The following is a 16,769-nucleotide window of genomic DNA, read 5'->3' as shown; positions in this document are numbered from 1 at the left end:
ACACCCTTTTTAACTCTTTACATCATGTTTTATTCTTTTCTACATTTTAATTTAACATACATTCAAATTTTATATTTACAATAGTTATGTTTAATAAAATTCAACGCATTATCTCAATATTTTATCTAATATCGTTATTTTATGTTTGTTTTGTAAAAGATAATAATCATTAAAAATATGTTTTAAAATCAAGATAACAAAAGTTAAACAATTTAAAATAATTTGATAAAGTTTCTGTTGGTTGGACGATTAGTTTGGAAATTTATAATTATCGGGATTTCGTAGTTAAAAGAGAAACATAAAATTTAAGTGTTAATATAATTATTATTGATATTTTTAATAAAAAGAACATTTTTATTTTATATCCAAATGAAAACAGACTAGTTTCTATTTATAATTTATGAATTATAAACAATGTTAAATTTTGGTATAATTTTTACTTTACTCATAAAAAGTTTTACTTTAAAATAATTGAATTTAGATAAATTAGTGGAGATAAAAATACAAAATATTAATAGCCAATGAGAATAGAACGTATGACAATGTATGATTCATTTGTTTTACTTTCAACAAGTTGAAAACTTTCAATCCAAATAATTCACCTATATTTTTCTTTCAACAAGTTGAAAATTTTCAATTCCAAATAATCCACTAGCATTCTCGCATTATTCAACTACCCCATTTACCCCATTGCTTTGATTAAACTGTTAAATTAAAAAAAATCAACATGCTCACTGTTAATGGTTTTATAAGTATTCTTTATCTTCCTTCTGGGAACAAGTTGTTATGATAGTACGTGAAAGGAGATGGCTCTAATAACAAAGTCATAAAACAAATATAAAAACAGATTGATAACGAATCTCCACTTCACCTGCTTCCTCTTTATATCTTTCGCTTCAGTTCACATCAATACGCAATCCTTCAAAACCCTTGTTCCCTCTCTCTCATTTCGTTATCTCTCTGAGTTTCTTGTTCAGAACAACAGCAGCAATGGATTACACAGAAGCCTCGGTTACCGATTTGAATAAACTGAGAGAAGAGGATGATGACAACACCGCAGCTAACGGAGATCAGAAGAAGGAGCCTGCTTGTTTCTCATCTGTGATTCCTGGGTGGTTCTCCGAGATGAGTCCCATGTGGCCAGGTCTATTCCTCTTTCTTGTTTTATTGTAAAAGAAGCCTTCTTTTCACCATCATCCTCTTGTAGCTGAATTTTTTCGATGATGTGATGATGCAGGAGAGGCACACTCTTTGAAAGTTGAGAAAGTTTTGTTTCAAGGGAAATCAGATTACCAGGATGTCATTGTTTTCCAGGTAACACAGTCATTAACGATGACTTTTGCTTAAATTTTTAACCATCTTTATATGTGTGTTTGGTTTCTGTGGTTTAGTCTGCGACATATGGAAAAGTGTTGGTTTTGGATGGAGTAATCCAACTTACGGAGAGAGACGAATGCGCTTATCAGGAAATGATCACTCATCTTCCTTTGTGCTCTATTCTTAACCCAAAGAAGGTTAACTAATCAAACACTATTGCTTTATTACATCTCTTGCGAACTGTAATTAAGTAGTTGAGGTATAGCCCTTGTTCAAAACAACGCTAGGCGTAACGCGTGCGCTCAACCCGGGCCTAGCGCCGAATCAATTAATCGGGAATTACACGGGGATTAATCGGAGCCTAGTTTTAAGACTATTATTGCTATATTTATGTTATATATACAATATATTTTTAAGCTTAGTCAAAATATGTTACATGGTGAAGTGGTTTGTGAGTGATTTTACTTCCAAGAGGTGTTGGGATGGCATAAAAGGCATTGTTATCCATATCAGGTTTTTTCCTTATACTTAAGTAAAGGACAAAAATGACATTTTGCTCCATCATTTTCCCAAACCTACTTTGAGTTCTTTAACTTTTTCTTTCTGCCGTCAACCATTTTTATCATTTGATAATTTGCACAATCGATTCATGCTTTCTCTACCCAAACACATGAACTCAGCTTCAATGAGCTTCGGACATTAAATTACATTTAGACACGCTCCAATAACAGAAACCAAAAAGAAAAATATTTCACAATCTGGGGATCGTCCGTTTGGGAGCTGTGGAATACGCCAGAGAAAGGAGCAGACATGGAAGAATTTAGCGTTTGATTACGCGGCTTCAGACAATTAAACGTCCGCTTTTCTTTATTCTACGTTATTGGTTGAAATTAAACGTGTTACTGTTTGAGCCAACCGAATCGATGATAATCGCTACGTTCGTCCTCCGTGTAGCGTTTATGCGGCCGTAAAAGCGGTGAGGCGGCCGCTTTTTTGAACAATGGGTGTAGCAAAGAACCATGCTTTGTAATATAATGTAATGAAAGGTTATATTAAAACACATGGTCTTAAAATTTTGCGTAGTTTTTCTTATAAGAAAAGGTCCAAAATCTAATTATGGAAAATCTTATTTCTCGGTCAAAAACAAAAGAACCCGAAAAAGATTGGTCTTTCTTTAGAAGAAGGAAGCTGAAAACCACGTGATGGTTAGAAATGTCACGTGAGACTTAGTTATTTAAACAAGACTTTTTTTTTATCTTAACAAGACTTAAAATGGACATCAAAACTTTAGGGATTCTTTTTTCATTCTAGCACATGGTATGTTCTAAGTTTGAGCCGGGCCTACTAGTATGCTCACGTTTTTCTTCTCCGGTTTAGTAGGATGACTTAATCAATTACTTGTAGAGAAATACAGAGTAACCAAACTTCTTTTTATCAGATTCGGATGTGAAATTTATAGAAACTAATTGAGCTGGCATAGATGATTAATAGATCACACTCCAGAATGGTGATAGGAATATCCCCTGTTCGGAACTACGCTAGGCGCTAGTCGGGCGGTAACCCCGGGCCTAGCGAGTTACCGAAAAATCGGAGATTAAGCGGGGCATACGCGGGACCTAGTTTTTAGACATATTATATATATATAACGTTCATAGATAAACATAGTAATCCATTACATCCAATTCATGGAATAAACAAAAATAGATAGTCTTGATCTTGAGAACATACAAAAAAGGTTTTCATCCTTTGTTGTCGAAGATCAAGTAATCACCACGAATGGGAAGATGTGTTAGATATTGTAATGTACCCCTGCAACGACAAACAAAAAACATCAATTTTTTACATATGAATATACAATCAAACGTGAAACTAAAGTTCAAAAACATTAAAAATCTGTGACCTAGGAAGAGAAAGACATCAAATTGGTTAAAAAAGTTTCAGAACTTAACAAGTGTTTAAGAACTAAGTTAAAAAGCTTCACTAACAACCTAAAGTGAGTTATCCATACAAACAAAACTTGTAAAACAACCTAAGCTGATTCTTCCTCCATCTTGTAGAACTCCTAAAACAAGAGATAACACATGTAAGAATCAGTAATACTCATAAAATTTTCAGAACTCAACAACAGTTTTACAAAACTCATAAAATTTAAAAACTCAACAATCTAAATGGGTCTTTTTTCATCTTTAAGAACTCCTACAACATGACTGAACAATTGTGACATTGGTTATTACGAAGAATAGAAACGAAATTACCTCCAGTTCGTGAAACAGAGGAAGGTTGCTGTTGATGAAGTTAATTCAGCATCAGTTCGTCTCTAACTCTCAATCCACGTTTGATTTCATCTCCACGCTTCAGTTCAACGCTTGATTTTGTCTCCACTTTTTCGATTAGGGTTTCAGGTATCGAAGATCAATCTCAATTAAAGCAACGATGTGTTAAGTGTGTGTCTAGCCTTCTTCGGCTTTGATTTTAATTGAGTTTGGACTGACATTTATCAACCGATTTTATTATTTTCCGTCGCGTTTTAGTATTACGCGGGCGAGTAATGAAAAAATTGCAACCCCGCGTAGAGTCACCGAGTTGGTCCTCTTCGCCACGTTCAGTCTGCGACTACCGCCTAGGCGGACGATTAAGCGGCTAGGCGGCCGCGTTTTTGAACAGGGCGAATATCTACTAGAGAAAGATAGAGATTAGGCCTCGGCACATTTACCCGGAACAAAAGAACCGAACCAAACCGAATCAAAAATAGAGGTTTTGTTCGGATTTGGATCCTACCAAATATCCGAGCATATCCTATATCACTAGAACCAAACCATAACCGAACCGAACCAAGAACCAAATGGATACCCAATTTTCTATAATATAATTTAATTATTTATAAATATTAACTATATTTTGTTTTAAAATAATCAAATAATTTTAAATTATGTGAATTATCTAAATATTTATCCGAAAACCCGATTTTTATATTTCATCTGAAAAATTCAAATTTTAAGACTTTTTAACCAAAATTAACCGAATCGGAACCGAATGGAATCTGAAATTATTTTGGATATTAGTCGGTTCCTGACTTTACTAACCGAACCAACCCGAGAACCGAAAAACACACCCCAGAACCGAACCAAATTTTCTAAATATCCGAACGGATCCTAAACTTCTAGAACCGAAAAACCGAACCGGAACCAGAACCGAGAACTGAATGCCCAGGGCTAGAGATGATGATGAACACTTTAGCTTTTTCGATATACAAGAAAAAAATAGGTGCATTGTCAAAAAAAATAGGTGCATTGTCTCACGTTCTCTTCTAGCAAAGTTAGAGAACTACAGTTTTTTTTTTTGATCAACAGAATGAAATAAAGTTAGGTAATAATATTATGAAGGAAAGTGATAATCATTCTGACTTTGCTTTTAGTTAGATTCTGATCAATCCTCTTCTAGTTATTTCATAGGTCTTGGTCATTGGAGGAGGAGGTGGAGGTGTCCTGCCTGAAGTTGCACGCCATGCTTCTGTTGAGCAGATTGACATGTGTGAAATTGATAAAATGGTGGTCGACGTGAGTGCTTAATCTCTGTTTAGTAACCGAATGTTCATATGAGTACATATTGGTTTAATGTGTTTCCACATATTTTGACTCTTCAGGTCTCTAAGCAGTTTTTCCCTAATGTAGCAATTAGATTCGATGATCCTCGCGTGAACCTCGTCATTGGTGATGGTACAATACTACCACTATGTACTTATGTTGTCATTTCTAAATCCAGTTTATTCTAACTGTTACGGTTGGTGGATCAATGCAGGTGTTGCTTTCTTGAAGAATGCTGTTGAAGGTTCATATGATGCGGTTATTGTTGACTCATCAGACCCAATCGGTACCTACTACTTCCATCAGATTTGTTATTAACAAGCAACCTTTAACTTCGATTATGCGTGCTGGTGTGTGTCAGGTCCTGCAAAGGAGCTTTTTGAGAAACCCTTCTTCCAATCTGTGGCGAGAGCTCTTCGTCCTGGTGGAGTTGTGTGCACTCAGGCTGAAAGCTTGTGGCTTCACATGGACATCATCGAAGACATTGTTTCCAACTGTCGTGACATCTTCAAGGGTTCAGTAAACTATGCCTGGACTAGCGTCCCAACATACCCTAGGCATGTTTCGTGACTTTTTTAACATTCAGTCTCTACTCTTCGTGAGTATAACTTAACCTGAATGTGTATCATTTCACGGTTTTTTTCTGCAGTGGGGTTATTGGGTTCATGCTCTGTTCAACTGAAGGGCCTCATGTCGACTTCAAAAACCCTGTGAATCCTATTGATGACAGCTCCAGCAAATCAAATGGACCCTTGAAGTTCTACAACGCTGAGGTATAACTAAACATATAAAAAAAACTCTCAATATACCATTTCATGCGTTTAGACACTTGATTCCTCTTAACAAATTAATGTTCTCATTATTTGCGGTTTCAGATTCATTCAGCTGCGTTCTGCTTACCTTCTTTCGCTAAGAAGGTGATCGAGTCAAAAGCGTCTTGAAAGAGAGAGAATTGAGGATAGGATCGTTGCACTTATCAAAATAAAATCTTTTCTGTTTGTTTTCAAGCATGTTTCTGTGACCACCGCAACAAATGCAAACCACCTTTCTTTTTTTTTCAGCCACAATAACATCAGTACACATTACATATTATCAAAGCCTGTCTACAAGTCTCATTTCTTTATGCCTCTTTACCATTTATTTAAAGACTAGAACCTTTGGAGGGATCTCAGGCAGCGAAACTCTCTTGAGTAGCTGGAGGCTTAGCTTGTTCTACATCAGCCTTCTTTCTCAAAGGCCTAGTTTTACAATCATGGTAACGTACAACACAGGCCAACCATTTAACCACATTCCCAACACAAATCAAACCTACATAGAGACCAGTGTACAACACTCCGTTCCCACTTGAACTTAAACTGCACTTTGAGTATAAACACGGCATCCTCGTCGTTAGAGCAAAGACCAAGAACATCAACATCATCCAGACATCACGCGTCTCGTGTCCTTTTCGATACCAAGCTGAAAGAGACAAAGCATTGCTTCCAGATACGCCTTCTTCACCATCTTCTCCTTCTTCTTCTAAGACAGAAAATACCAAACTCATGTTCCATCCTGCGCTCCACTTAATGAACTTTGCAGTCAGGTACATGAAGAGAGTAGCCTGAACAAGGACCACCATCGCATAGATCAGAAACGGTACTAAGTCGAGAAAGGTTTGGGGTTGGTGTATGATACCAACAAAGTTTAACTTTTCCGCCCAATGTGAGAAGACACCGAAGAAAGACAAAAGAAAAAAGGGAAGGAAGAAAAGGAACACAGAGGTTGACAAGAGAAGAACATAAAGAGATGTGACCAGACAACCTCCTAGTCTCTTCTGACATATCTTGATAGATCTATGTACCAGATCAATCAACCCCAACGGTTCTTCCTTGGACATGTAAACAGTGGAAGACGCTGCAACGATTGTGGTGGTGGTAAGGAGGTCGAGAATGGTGTAGGGAAAGAAGTAGAGAAGAGATGTCTTGATCAGCCATGGAATCAGATCGTTTTCTGACAAGTCCTCCCAAATATTACGTTGTTGGTAAAGAGATTGGTAAGTGAGATAGTTGGTGGTGTTTTGGTGAAACAGATCATTCTCCGGCAAATCCTTCTCAACGTTGACTTGTTTGGAGAGGAATTGGTCAGTGAAAGAGAGGGTTGTTTGGAGGGAGAGCTCAAAGAAGATCAAGAAACAGAACAATGGAAGAGAACAGAGGAAGACGATGAGTGCAAGATTGATGTTGCTCAAGAGTAGCTTCACAGCTCGTTTTAGTAGCTCAAAGACACTAAGCTTCTTGTCCATCTTCATCTCTGTTGATTATGAAGCACTCGTTTTTTTTTTTGTTGGCAGTAGAAGAAAGAAGATCAAAGATATGTAATAGTTAGTCTTCGATTAAACGTATGGTCGTTGTCTTTCATTGACTTTGACTTATTGACTTCATCTATGTCACGTTTGAATGGTCGTTGGGGTTTATTAAACGAAAAACTTATGTACATCACTCCTTTTTTAATTGTCGATCACTTAGCCACAAGTAGCTTCTTTGCTCTTTGCTCTTTGCTCTTTGCTCTTTGCTCTTTTTGAAGTTTTGTTCTTTTTTTTTTTGAAGTTTTGTTCTTCCTCAGCAAAGAAGAAGATGGGCGGTCACAAATTGTCAAAGAAGTAGCGGCTATGTAATTAATGGTTTTTTTTGAAGTTTTGTTCTTCCTCAGCAAAGAAGAAGATGGGCGGTCACAAATTGTCAAAGAAGTAGCGGCTATGTAATTAATGGTCGTTTTACTGCCTTGACTTGGTCCACTAGTCCGGCTACAATTCGTTCTCATGCAAACCTCGGTGCAAGTAAACCTTTGAGCCAGTTGACTCAAACCCAAGTAAAAAAGCATCACGTGAATGGATGTTGTGGAGGTCAATTAGACCCAAAAAAGAGATGTTGTGGTAGAAGAAAAATTAAGTCAGGATTCATGAAAGCTTATCATGACTATATATATGATAAAAGGAACGTGTCAGTGGAAAATCAAATCATGATCACAGAAGAGTCCATACTTTTCACAAGCAATATACCAAAAGAAGCATCCACTAAGGGTTACATGTAGAATTAACCTTAGCATTAACCCAAAAAAAGTTACAAGTACTAGTAGATGTGTGACAAAGATGTTGCAAAACTACAGTGACCAAAATATGAGCAGAAAAGCCAAGTGATGCGTCAAACTATTGGCCAGACAAGGCCAATGTAGATGAAGGGTCAATGTGAAGAAACATCTTTGTCTTTCTCGTTAGAAGCTTGGATGCAAATAGTGGTAAGGGTGATAACAAGCAAATCTCAAAGATAATGTTGCTTTTGAATTATTTGAAAGATATACAATTACAAAAACTAAAAATATGAAACTTCAAATATAATTTTTTTTTAATATTGAACATCAAATTTGAGAGTTTACCAATCAAAATTTTAAAATTCAATTTTTAAAATTGTTTTTAGATTACAAAAACCTTAAATTGAAAGTTGGTTGATAAGTCTATAAATTATATAATTGATAGAAACATAAACTATATATAAGAGGTACCTCTAAAAGCTCAACTATGGAAGGAAACATCTCGTCTGGTACATGAAATGTGTTGAGTGGCGAATTCTCAGCAAGAGCTCTCAGAAAATCAAGCTTCCTAGTATAAAAAGATTTTGGTCTATACTGACTAAAAAATCACGTGTCGAGTAACTATATAGATTTCACTAAACGAAAAACGACATCGAATCTATAGAATTATGTAAAACCAAAGAGTTACATGCACATGAAAAGTAATTAAAATTGACTTCATGCCTTCATGTCTTCAATCTTATTAACTAGTTTATTTTTAGTATATATGCTGAAGAGAACACAAAGAGATCATATTAATACAAAACTTGGAGAGAAAGTTAAGAGAAAATAAAGGAAAAGTTAAGAAAAATGTAATACTTCAGTTTTTCACAAGCGCAAGCAACTTGAACCTTATGATATCTCTTTGTCCAAATGATGTAAAGATAGTAAAAGTTATCACTTAACTATCTAACATCCAAAAGTAAAATGCAACAATAAGTATTAAATTTGTACCACATAGACTGAAACATCAATTTGCATGCATGAAACCAAGCTGTCAATATATGGTATGTATTTGAAACTTATAAGAGAATAAAATTTTAAGATCAAAAGTAGATAGACAACAGATTGGGTTCAAAATCTGTTCATAAACCTTTAATTTGGTTAGCTCAGTTTTAATAAAATACTCACTTCAAACTTACATTCATCCAAAACAAATGTCTTACAATAAATTACTTTTGAAATTCTCTTTGGCTTTCATTTTTGAGGCTCTCAACACATTAAAAGAAGGTCATAAAAGAATCAAAGGAAAAATCAAGACAAAAGAGTAACAAATAGATCTTATTATGTTCCAGAGAATGGTCTAACCTTTTTATAGACAATCAAGTATACTTCTTCTCACTAAATCAGTCAAGTGTCTTCTCATTTCTTTTTTTTCATTGTCTAACATATAAGACTTAGTAAGTAACACCTACATTAATAGTCATAATAAAACTTGGTAAATGATAAGAAACTCTCATAGATAAGCGCATACACTAAAAAAACATTCAAACTACATATGCTCTAAAAAGATCTTCACCTTTTTAGGATTAACTCAAAAAGATTGTCTATCAATGCAATCAAAAATTCTACAACCAAAACCAAATTTTAACATGATGAATTGTGAGCTGCAAAAAATGAAAACAACACAAGAAATTTACTAATTTTTTCCTGCTGAAATATTGTCTTAGAAGCCTCATGGCCCATCAGGCTCTGCGGTTTCCTACAATACATTTATTGATTAATTAGATGTAAGTATATGGTTGAAAATTTCTCAAAGAAAATCATGTATAACAAAATACCTAGATTTAAACTACAATTGAACCTGAGAGCCAAACTCTATCGGATCATTTATGTGCTTCTTAGGATTGTCAAGACATTTGCTTGCTTCAGAATGAAAACTTAGCATGATGAAAAGTGAGAGAAATGGATCTCACCATACGCTTTGGTCATGTCCAAGTAAATAAAATAAACAAAATGGATCAGAGAATCAATTGAAATTCACTGTGAAAGAATAATTGAAGGGAGATTCTTACCGTGAGATTCAACATTCCTTGGTTACAAGCTTTCAAGATTATCATCTTTGGAGACAAAGCTACTCTGAAGAAGGGACTATTCTAACATGATATACAATCCAGTTCATCTTATCTATCTTGTAATTTTATGTTTTGGTCACAAATCGTCATCCAAAAAGATGTGCACAAAAAAAAGGTCTAGCTATTTTGGATCTTAGTTCAGCTGGTTCATCCCTTGTGCACACTTTATGTAAGACAGTTTTGCCTTAAAATGAATCAAAATAATATTTACGTTCTCCATCCTTTTTCTCTGAAACATCATCGTTCATCATCAACCATCATCATCAAATCTCAGATCTTCGAAGTGATCCTTCTTCCTTCATGATCACCTTCTAGACTTTGAACCCCCGGTATTCCTAGAAATACTTTGGTTTTCAAGACCGAACTTGTGATCCACTCTCAGCTAAGTTTCTATGGTCGGTCCTCTCTCGATTCATATCTTCGAGCTCAAGGAGAGCTTCTAGATCATGATCTATCCATCCCGTTACAAAGAAAAATTTTCACAGGGATTTCAATTCTATTCCTACATTTTTAGAGAGGGAGATGCAAGAGAAGTTCTATAATGGTTTTTTTCTAAACATCACTTGTGGCCGCTCTTCCACTATATGCTTCCCATGTTCCCTGACCATGATATTTTCAGATAGGGTGATGGAAGTTATCAACCCTAAGGCAGGTTATGTCTGGATTCATGATTATCATCTGATGGTTCTTCCCACGTTCTTGAGGAAACGGTTCAACATGATCAAGCTCCCTTTCCCTCATCAGTAATATACCGCTCTTTGCCAGTCCGGGATGACCTTATGAGATGATTGTTGAACTGTGATATCGCTAGTTTCCAAACGTTTGATTATGCGCACCATTTTTTTGTCATGCTGCAATAGAATGCTTGGCCTTGATTATGAATGAGCGCTATTGCTTCTTGAATATGAGCCAATTATCTTGATTGATCGCTATGAGTAGGCTGCCTCTTATACTATGTCGGACTGCTGCCTGCGGAATGCAGTAAATGACAGCATGAGCTTAGTTTCATACCAATATATATCTATATCATTTTCACATACGGATAAGGCCATAGGGAATAGCCATGATTTACCATGCACGAGCATGCTTGTGGTTTCTGAGTTTAGTGGCTATTTCTTTGAGTGGTGCGATCAGGGTGAATCCATGGGGTGTAGAAGATGTTGCAGAAGCAGTTAACTTAGCCCTCAAGATGAGTGAGGCTGAGAAGCAATTGAGGCATGAGGAAAACTATCACTATGTTAGTATTCATGATGTGGCTTGAGTTTCCCAAAAGCACATGTAAGATAAAAGAGATTATTTCACTCCTTTTCTTCGCTTGCAAACAAATTTGCGAAAGCTTCCTCCTACCTTCTTATGTGATCGAATCAGTTCTTCTTATTTATGCAGGGAGTAAGTAAAGGCGCAGCAGTGGAAAAAGGTCACCGGACATGGTGATGTATATAGGAGATGATAGATCAGACGAGACATGTTTGAGAGCATATTAAGCTCAATGACAAACTCAGACCTCCAAATGCAACCAGAGATCTTTGCCTGCACTGTGGGAAAAAACCCAAGCAAAGCCAAGTACTTCTTAGATGATATCTTCTTGTAGCCACAATGGCATTACACATTACATATGTTAGCAAAGCTTGTCTACAAGTTTCTTTGCTTTCTTCCTACCATTTATTTAAAGCCTTTGAAATGATCTCAGCCAAACTCTCTTATGTAGCTAGAGGTTTAGCTTATTCAACATCAGCCTTCTATCTCAAAGGCCTAGTTTTACAATCATGGTAACGTACAACACAAGCCAACCATTTAACTACATTCCCTACACAAATCAAACCTACATAGACACAAGTGTACAACACACCGTTCCCACTCGAACTTAAACTGCATTTGGAGTATAAACATGGCATCCTCTTCGCGAGAGCCAAGATCAAGACCACCAACATCATCCAGACATCACCCTTCTCATGTCCTTTTCGATACCAAGCTAAAAGAGATAAAGCATTGCTTCCATATACGCCTTCTTCACCATCTTCTCCTTCTTCTTCTAAGACAGAAGCTACCAAACTCATGTTCCATCCTGCACTCCACTTTATGAACTTTGCAGTCAGGTACATGAAGAGAGTAACTTGAACCAGAACCACCATTGCGTAGATCAGAAACGGTACTAGGTCGAGGAAGGTTTGGGGTTGGTGTATGAGACTAACAATGTTTAACGTGTCCGCCCAATGAGAGAAGAAACCGAATAAAAACAAAAGAAAGAAAGGAAGGAAGAAAAGGAACACAGAGGTTGAAAAGAGAAGAACATAAAGAGATGTGACCAGACAACTTCCTAGTCTCTTCTGACATATCTTGATAGATCTATGTTCCAGATCAATCAACCCCAACGTTTCTTCCTTGGACATGTAAACAGTAGAAGACGCTGCAACGATTGTGGTGGTGGTAAGGAGGTCTAGAATGGTGTAGGGAAAGAATAAGAGAAGAAATGTCTTGATCATCCATGGAATCAGATCGTTTTCAGACAAGTCCTCCCAAATATTGCGTTGTTGGTAAAGAGATTGGTAAGTGAGATAGTTGGTGGTGGTTTGGAGAAACAGATCATTTTCGGGCAAATCCTTCTCAACGTTGACTTGTTTGGAGAGGAATTGGTAAGTGAAAGAGAGGGTGGTTTGGAGGGAGAGCTCCAAGAAGATCAAGAAACAGAACAGTTGGAGAGAACAGAGGAAGATGATTAGTGCTAGATTTATATTGCTCAAGAGTAGCTTCACAGCTTTAGTAGCTCGACGACACTAAGCTTCTTGTCCATCCTCATGATCTTGGTTGTTTATGAGCTCTTTTTTTTTGGCAGTAGAAGAAAGAAGATCAAAGATCTGTAGTAATTAGTATTCGATTAAATTGACTTTGACTTCATCTGTGTCACGCTATGTCACGTTTGAATGGTCCTTGGGGTTAAATCACTACAATATTAATAAGCAGCTTCAAGTCTATTAAACGAATGACTTGGTCCACATCGTTCTATGTCTCACCTAGGAACGTGTCAGTGGAAAACAAAATAATAACCACAGAAGGTCAACACCTTTCACACGCATACAAAAAGAAGCATCCAATAAGGGTCACATGAAGATTTAACCTTAGCATTTAACCACAAGAATATTAAAAGTACCAATAGATGTGTGAGCAGAGAAGTTAAGGGTGATGAGTAAAAGAGACGAGGCAATCTAAAAAGTACGACTAAAAAATATTAGGTGTTCAAAAAAAAAAAGACTAAAAAATATTAAACTTCAAATCTACAGTTTTGAATAAAGAAACATCAATTTTGAGATTTCATCATTCAAAATTTTAAATTCAGAAATCTATTATATTAAAATAAAAGTCACAATTTTTTCATGTGCAATTTTTAAGTTGGACCACCCTTAAGAAATTTTATTAAATATATTTTAATAAAGCTAATAATATATAAAATGTTTGAACTACTTTAATCATAACTAGATTTCGATCCGCGTAACCGCGTGGATTTTTGTTTTCATTTATTTTTATATAAATATTTTGTTTTCAATTCTAAATTGGTATATATTATAATATATATGTGTCTATCAAATTTTAAAAAATAATAAGTTTACTATATATTTTTTTTTCATTGAATAGATTGTTTCAAACTTTCAAATGTATTTGTATTGTCTTCTATATATATATTTTTGGATTATTATTTCATTATTAAAATCGTAACTATATATATAAATATTAGTAGAATATTATTTTATTGTCATATTCAAAGATATTGTTCACAAATTTAGAAAGATTTGAAAAATTAAACTTTTCGCTTCATAAATTTATAGTATCGAGTAAATAATTAAATAATTAGTTTTTGTTGAATTTTTAAAATAAACTATAAAGTTTAAAATTTGTTTTCATTGGTTTAAGTTATTAAAGATTAATCATGTTACATAATATGATTTTTGTTATTTTAAAAAAATCTTTATAATTTTAAAAGTTAACATCGACATATATTTAAATATTTAGCATATAGAGGTATAATATTACAACATTAAATCATATCTATTTAATTTATACTATCTATAAATCCAATGGATCATCTATTGTTTAAATCTAATTATTGATAGCTCAATAAAAATTTCTGGTAGACCCAAAATTTAAATGACAAGATTAGATATTAAATGTAACATGACTTTCTAGAAATAGCTCCATTAGGTCTATTTTTAAAAAAAACACACATAAATTAAGGTTGTGACTTCTGTTTTAATATATAAGATATCTTTTGATATCTTTTCATTTAAAATATAAATATATATATATATATATATATATTAAAAAAAATTTAAATCTGTTTAAAAAGATTGTAACAAAATCTTAATTTTCAAAAATAATATGTAAATATTTTAACTAATTTCTTAATTAGTTTTGAAATATTATTATACATTATATTCAGTTATCATTTATAAAATGAAAAATAAATATGCTATCCTACTTTTTTATCTATTATATAATCACAATCAATCATATTAAAAAAAATTATTATGTTGATCTAAATATTTTAACAATATCTTAATTTTTTAAGAAGTTTATGAAAATATTTTCATTAATTTTGTAATTTGCAATGAACTATTATTATGCATTAATATATATTCAGTTATTGTTTATAAAATTAAAAATTATATCTTACTTTTATCTATTTTATAATCATAATCAATCATGTTCAAATTATTATAATGAACTAAATATGATAAAATTATATTAAATTGATAAATTTATAAATTTTATTTTCATAAATATAAATATTTATGTTAAAAAATCTAATATGATGATAGAACGGCTTAACATTAGGAAAATATATAATACATGTATAAAAATTAACATATTTTAGACTTTTGTATATACAATAATATATTATGTAAAATGAATAAACGTAAAAAATATTGCTAAAAAGAAATCCAGTTTTGGAGGACAGATAAAAATTTAACATAAATTAAATAAAAAATAATTTTCAAATATGGTTTTTTCATGCACATATTATTTTGTTTAATAACTGAATGCAAATACAATAAGATAAATATATAATAAGAAACAAAAAATACATGTGATAGTTTTAAACAGTTGGTTATTTACAACATGTAAACTATAAATTATTGTATTTGAAATAGTTATATAAACATTTAACTATATGATTAAATTAAAAAAATTATACCACTAATAATCTAAAATAAATATATATGCATATAAAACTGAAAATAACACATGCGCAGTTGCGGGGGTCAAGATCTAGTTCAAAAATTAATTTTGGAGTACAAAAATTGAAAAATCTTATATTCAAAAATATAAAATTGTTTTTGGAGATAATATTAGTTAGCAATCAAACCTTTCTAACTTTACAGCTCAAACTGATTTTGGCCATAATATCTACAATTTAAGTTGTTTTGGATATCTAAACATATTTTTGGGCCTTGAAATGGCAGCGTAAGTCTACTTGACTTTCCTGGAGTTATATTGCAAAAATTTTATGTAGTTATATAGATGTTGGAGAATTGATTTCATATGTTCCATGCTATCCAACGCTTATCAGCAAATAGATTTATCTTAATTGTTGCTCATCTAATTCCTACTTAGTACATCCACTAATCTTCAGTCTGCTATATTATGCATGTTCCAGAAGTTTATTCTTCGACATTTGTTGTTGTTCCATATGTTGATTGAGTATCTTAGCATGATTCACGGAACCAGTGACTGGAATATTTCTTAGTGATTTATTTGCTCAGAAATCAAGATACAATCAGTTGTTTCAGTGTGAATGTAGCGTATACATAAATTTTATATATATTCTTTTTAATATTTAATTAATTTTAAGAATTCAGAGCTATTTTTTTTATGTTATGTTTTAAGAATTCTACACATCAATTTTTAGCCAATTTGTTCTTTGTGTTTCGTGAGGACAGAGGAGTAGAGAGCCTAACAATGTATATACCAAGTAAGCCTATGTATCATTTTTAGTTCTAGACATCGCTTAACACTTGCTAAACCTTATTTTCTCAAGATTAAACTTGATCACAAATTGTACAATCCATAAAAATTAAGTTTAAAACAGTGTCGCGTTTACGGTTCCTATCCCTATTTAAGTGTTACATTCTTATCTTATTCTCATAGAGCATACAAGTTCGTTACAGATGTTGACTCAAAATTCTTGCAAGTTTCTTTATCATTTTCAACCTCTCTCATAACTTGTGGATATATGATTGTAAAATCCAACTGACATAAATGGAAATAAAAGCTATGATAAAATATATTACATTTCCATAGCAAAAAGACGTTGTACTCGAGATTCTCATCATTTGAAGTGCTTAGCCTCTCGGGTACACCTACATGCATGTACACAATTGATAAGGAAACATAGACATATCCCCCATCAGCCACATCTTCACCCTTTCTCATTTTACAAACGGCCACAAGTTGTTCATCAATTATCTTAAGGTCTTCTATTATAACATCATGATACGAGATGAAAGAAGTATAAAACATCGCATACGAACCATAATAAATATGTCAAACAGAAAACGTAAGTTACAAAAGGTAGACAAAAGACTTAGTTGAGGAACTAAACACATAAGTTAGAAGGAATACCTTGCATGCCAAGTGATGAAACATGTATCACAAGCTTTTTCGTCACATTTTCCCTTCTTGACATGTATGTATT

At 33.6% G+C, this 16,769-nt stretch overlaps 2 protein-coding genes and 1 pseudogene across 2 annotated transcripts; 1 reads left to right on the top strand and 2 right to left on the bottom strand.

The window, feature by feature from the left end:
- Positions 1–14: 14 nt before the first annotated feature.
- LOC106371051 (spermidine synthase 1-like) lies at positions 15–5,914 on the top strand. Its single transcript, XM_048762681.1, has 9 exons — positions 15–1,144; positions 1,238–1,314; positions 1,392–1,514; positions 4,770–4,874; positions 4,961–5,033; positions 5,116–5,187; positions 5,263–5,458; positions 5,551–5,674; positions 5,777–5,914. Exons 1-9 carry the CDS (start codon positions 991–993, stop codon positions 5,840–5,842), a joined length of 990 nt encoding a protein of 329 aa, XP_048618638.1. The 5' UTR covers positions 15–990; the 3' UTR covers positions 5,843–5,914.
- Positions 5,915–5,933: 19 nt separating this feature from the next.
- On the bottom strand, positions 5,934–7,246 carry LOC106371048. The gene has a single exon (XM_013811068.3). The coding sequence runs from the start codon at positions 7,186–7,188 to the stop codon at positions 6,070–6,072; it is 1,119 nt and encodes a 372-aa protein (XP_013666522.1). The 5' UTR covers positions 7,189–7,246; the 3' UTR covers positions 5,934–6,069.
- Positions 7,247–8,936: 1,690 nt separating this feature from the next.
- Positions 8,937–16,507, bottom strand: LOC106369444 (annotated as a pseudogene).
- Between the last annotated feature and the right edge of the window lie 262 nt (positions 16,508–16,769).

Source organism: Brassica napus, chromosome C7 (assembly GCF_020379485.1).
Source record: "Brassica napus cultivar Da-Ae chromosome C7, Da-Ae, whole genome shotgun sequence".
NCBI lineage: Eukaryota > Viridiplantae > Streptophyta > Magnoliopsida > Brassicales > Brassicaceae > Brassica > Brassica napus.
This window is presented reverse-complemented; position numbering and strand designations above follow the sequence as displayed.

Excerpts from the sequence above, each read along its gene's own strand:
- LOC106371051 (XM_048762681.1), top strand. The coding sequence starts at position 991 with ATGGATTACACAGAAGCCTCGGTTACCGATTTGAATAAACTGAGAGAA. Across the intron at positions 1,145-1,237 it reads GATGAGTCCCATGTGGCCAG|GAGAGGCACACTCTTTGAAA; the intron begins GTCTATTCCTCT and ends GTGATGATGCAG. Across the intron at positions 4,875-4,960 it reads TTGATAAAATGGTGGTCGAC|GTCTCTAAGCAGTTTTTCCC; the intron begins GTGAGTGCTTAA and ends TTGACTCTTCAG.
- LOC106371048 (XM_013811068.3), bottom strand. The coding sequence starts at position 7,188 with ATGAAGATGGACAAGAAGCTTAGTGTCTTTGAGCTACTAAAACGAGCT.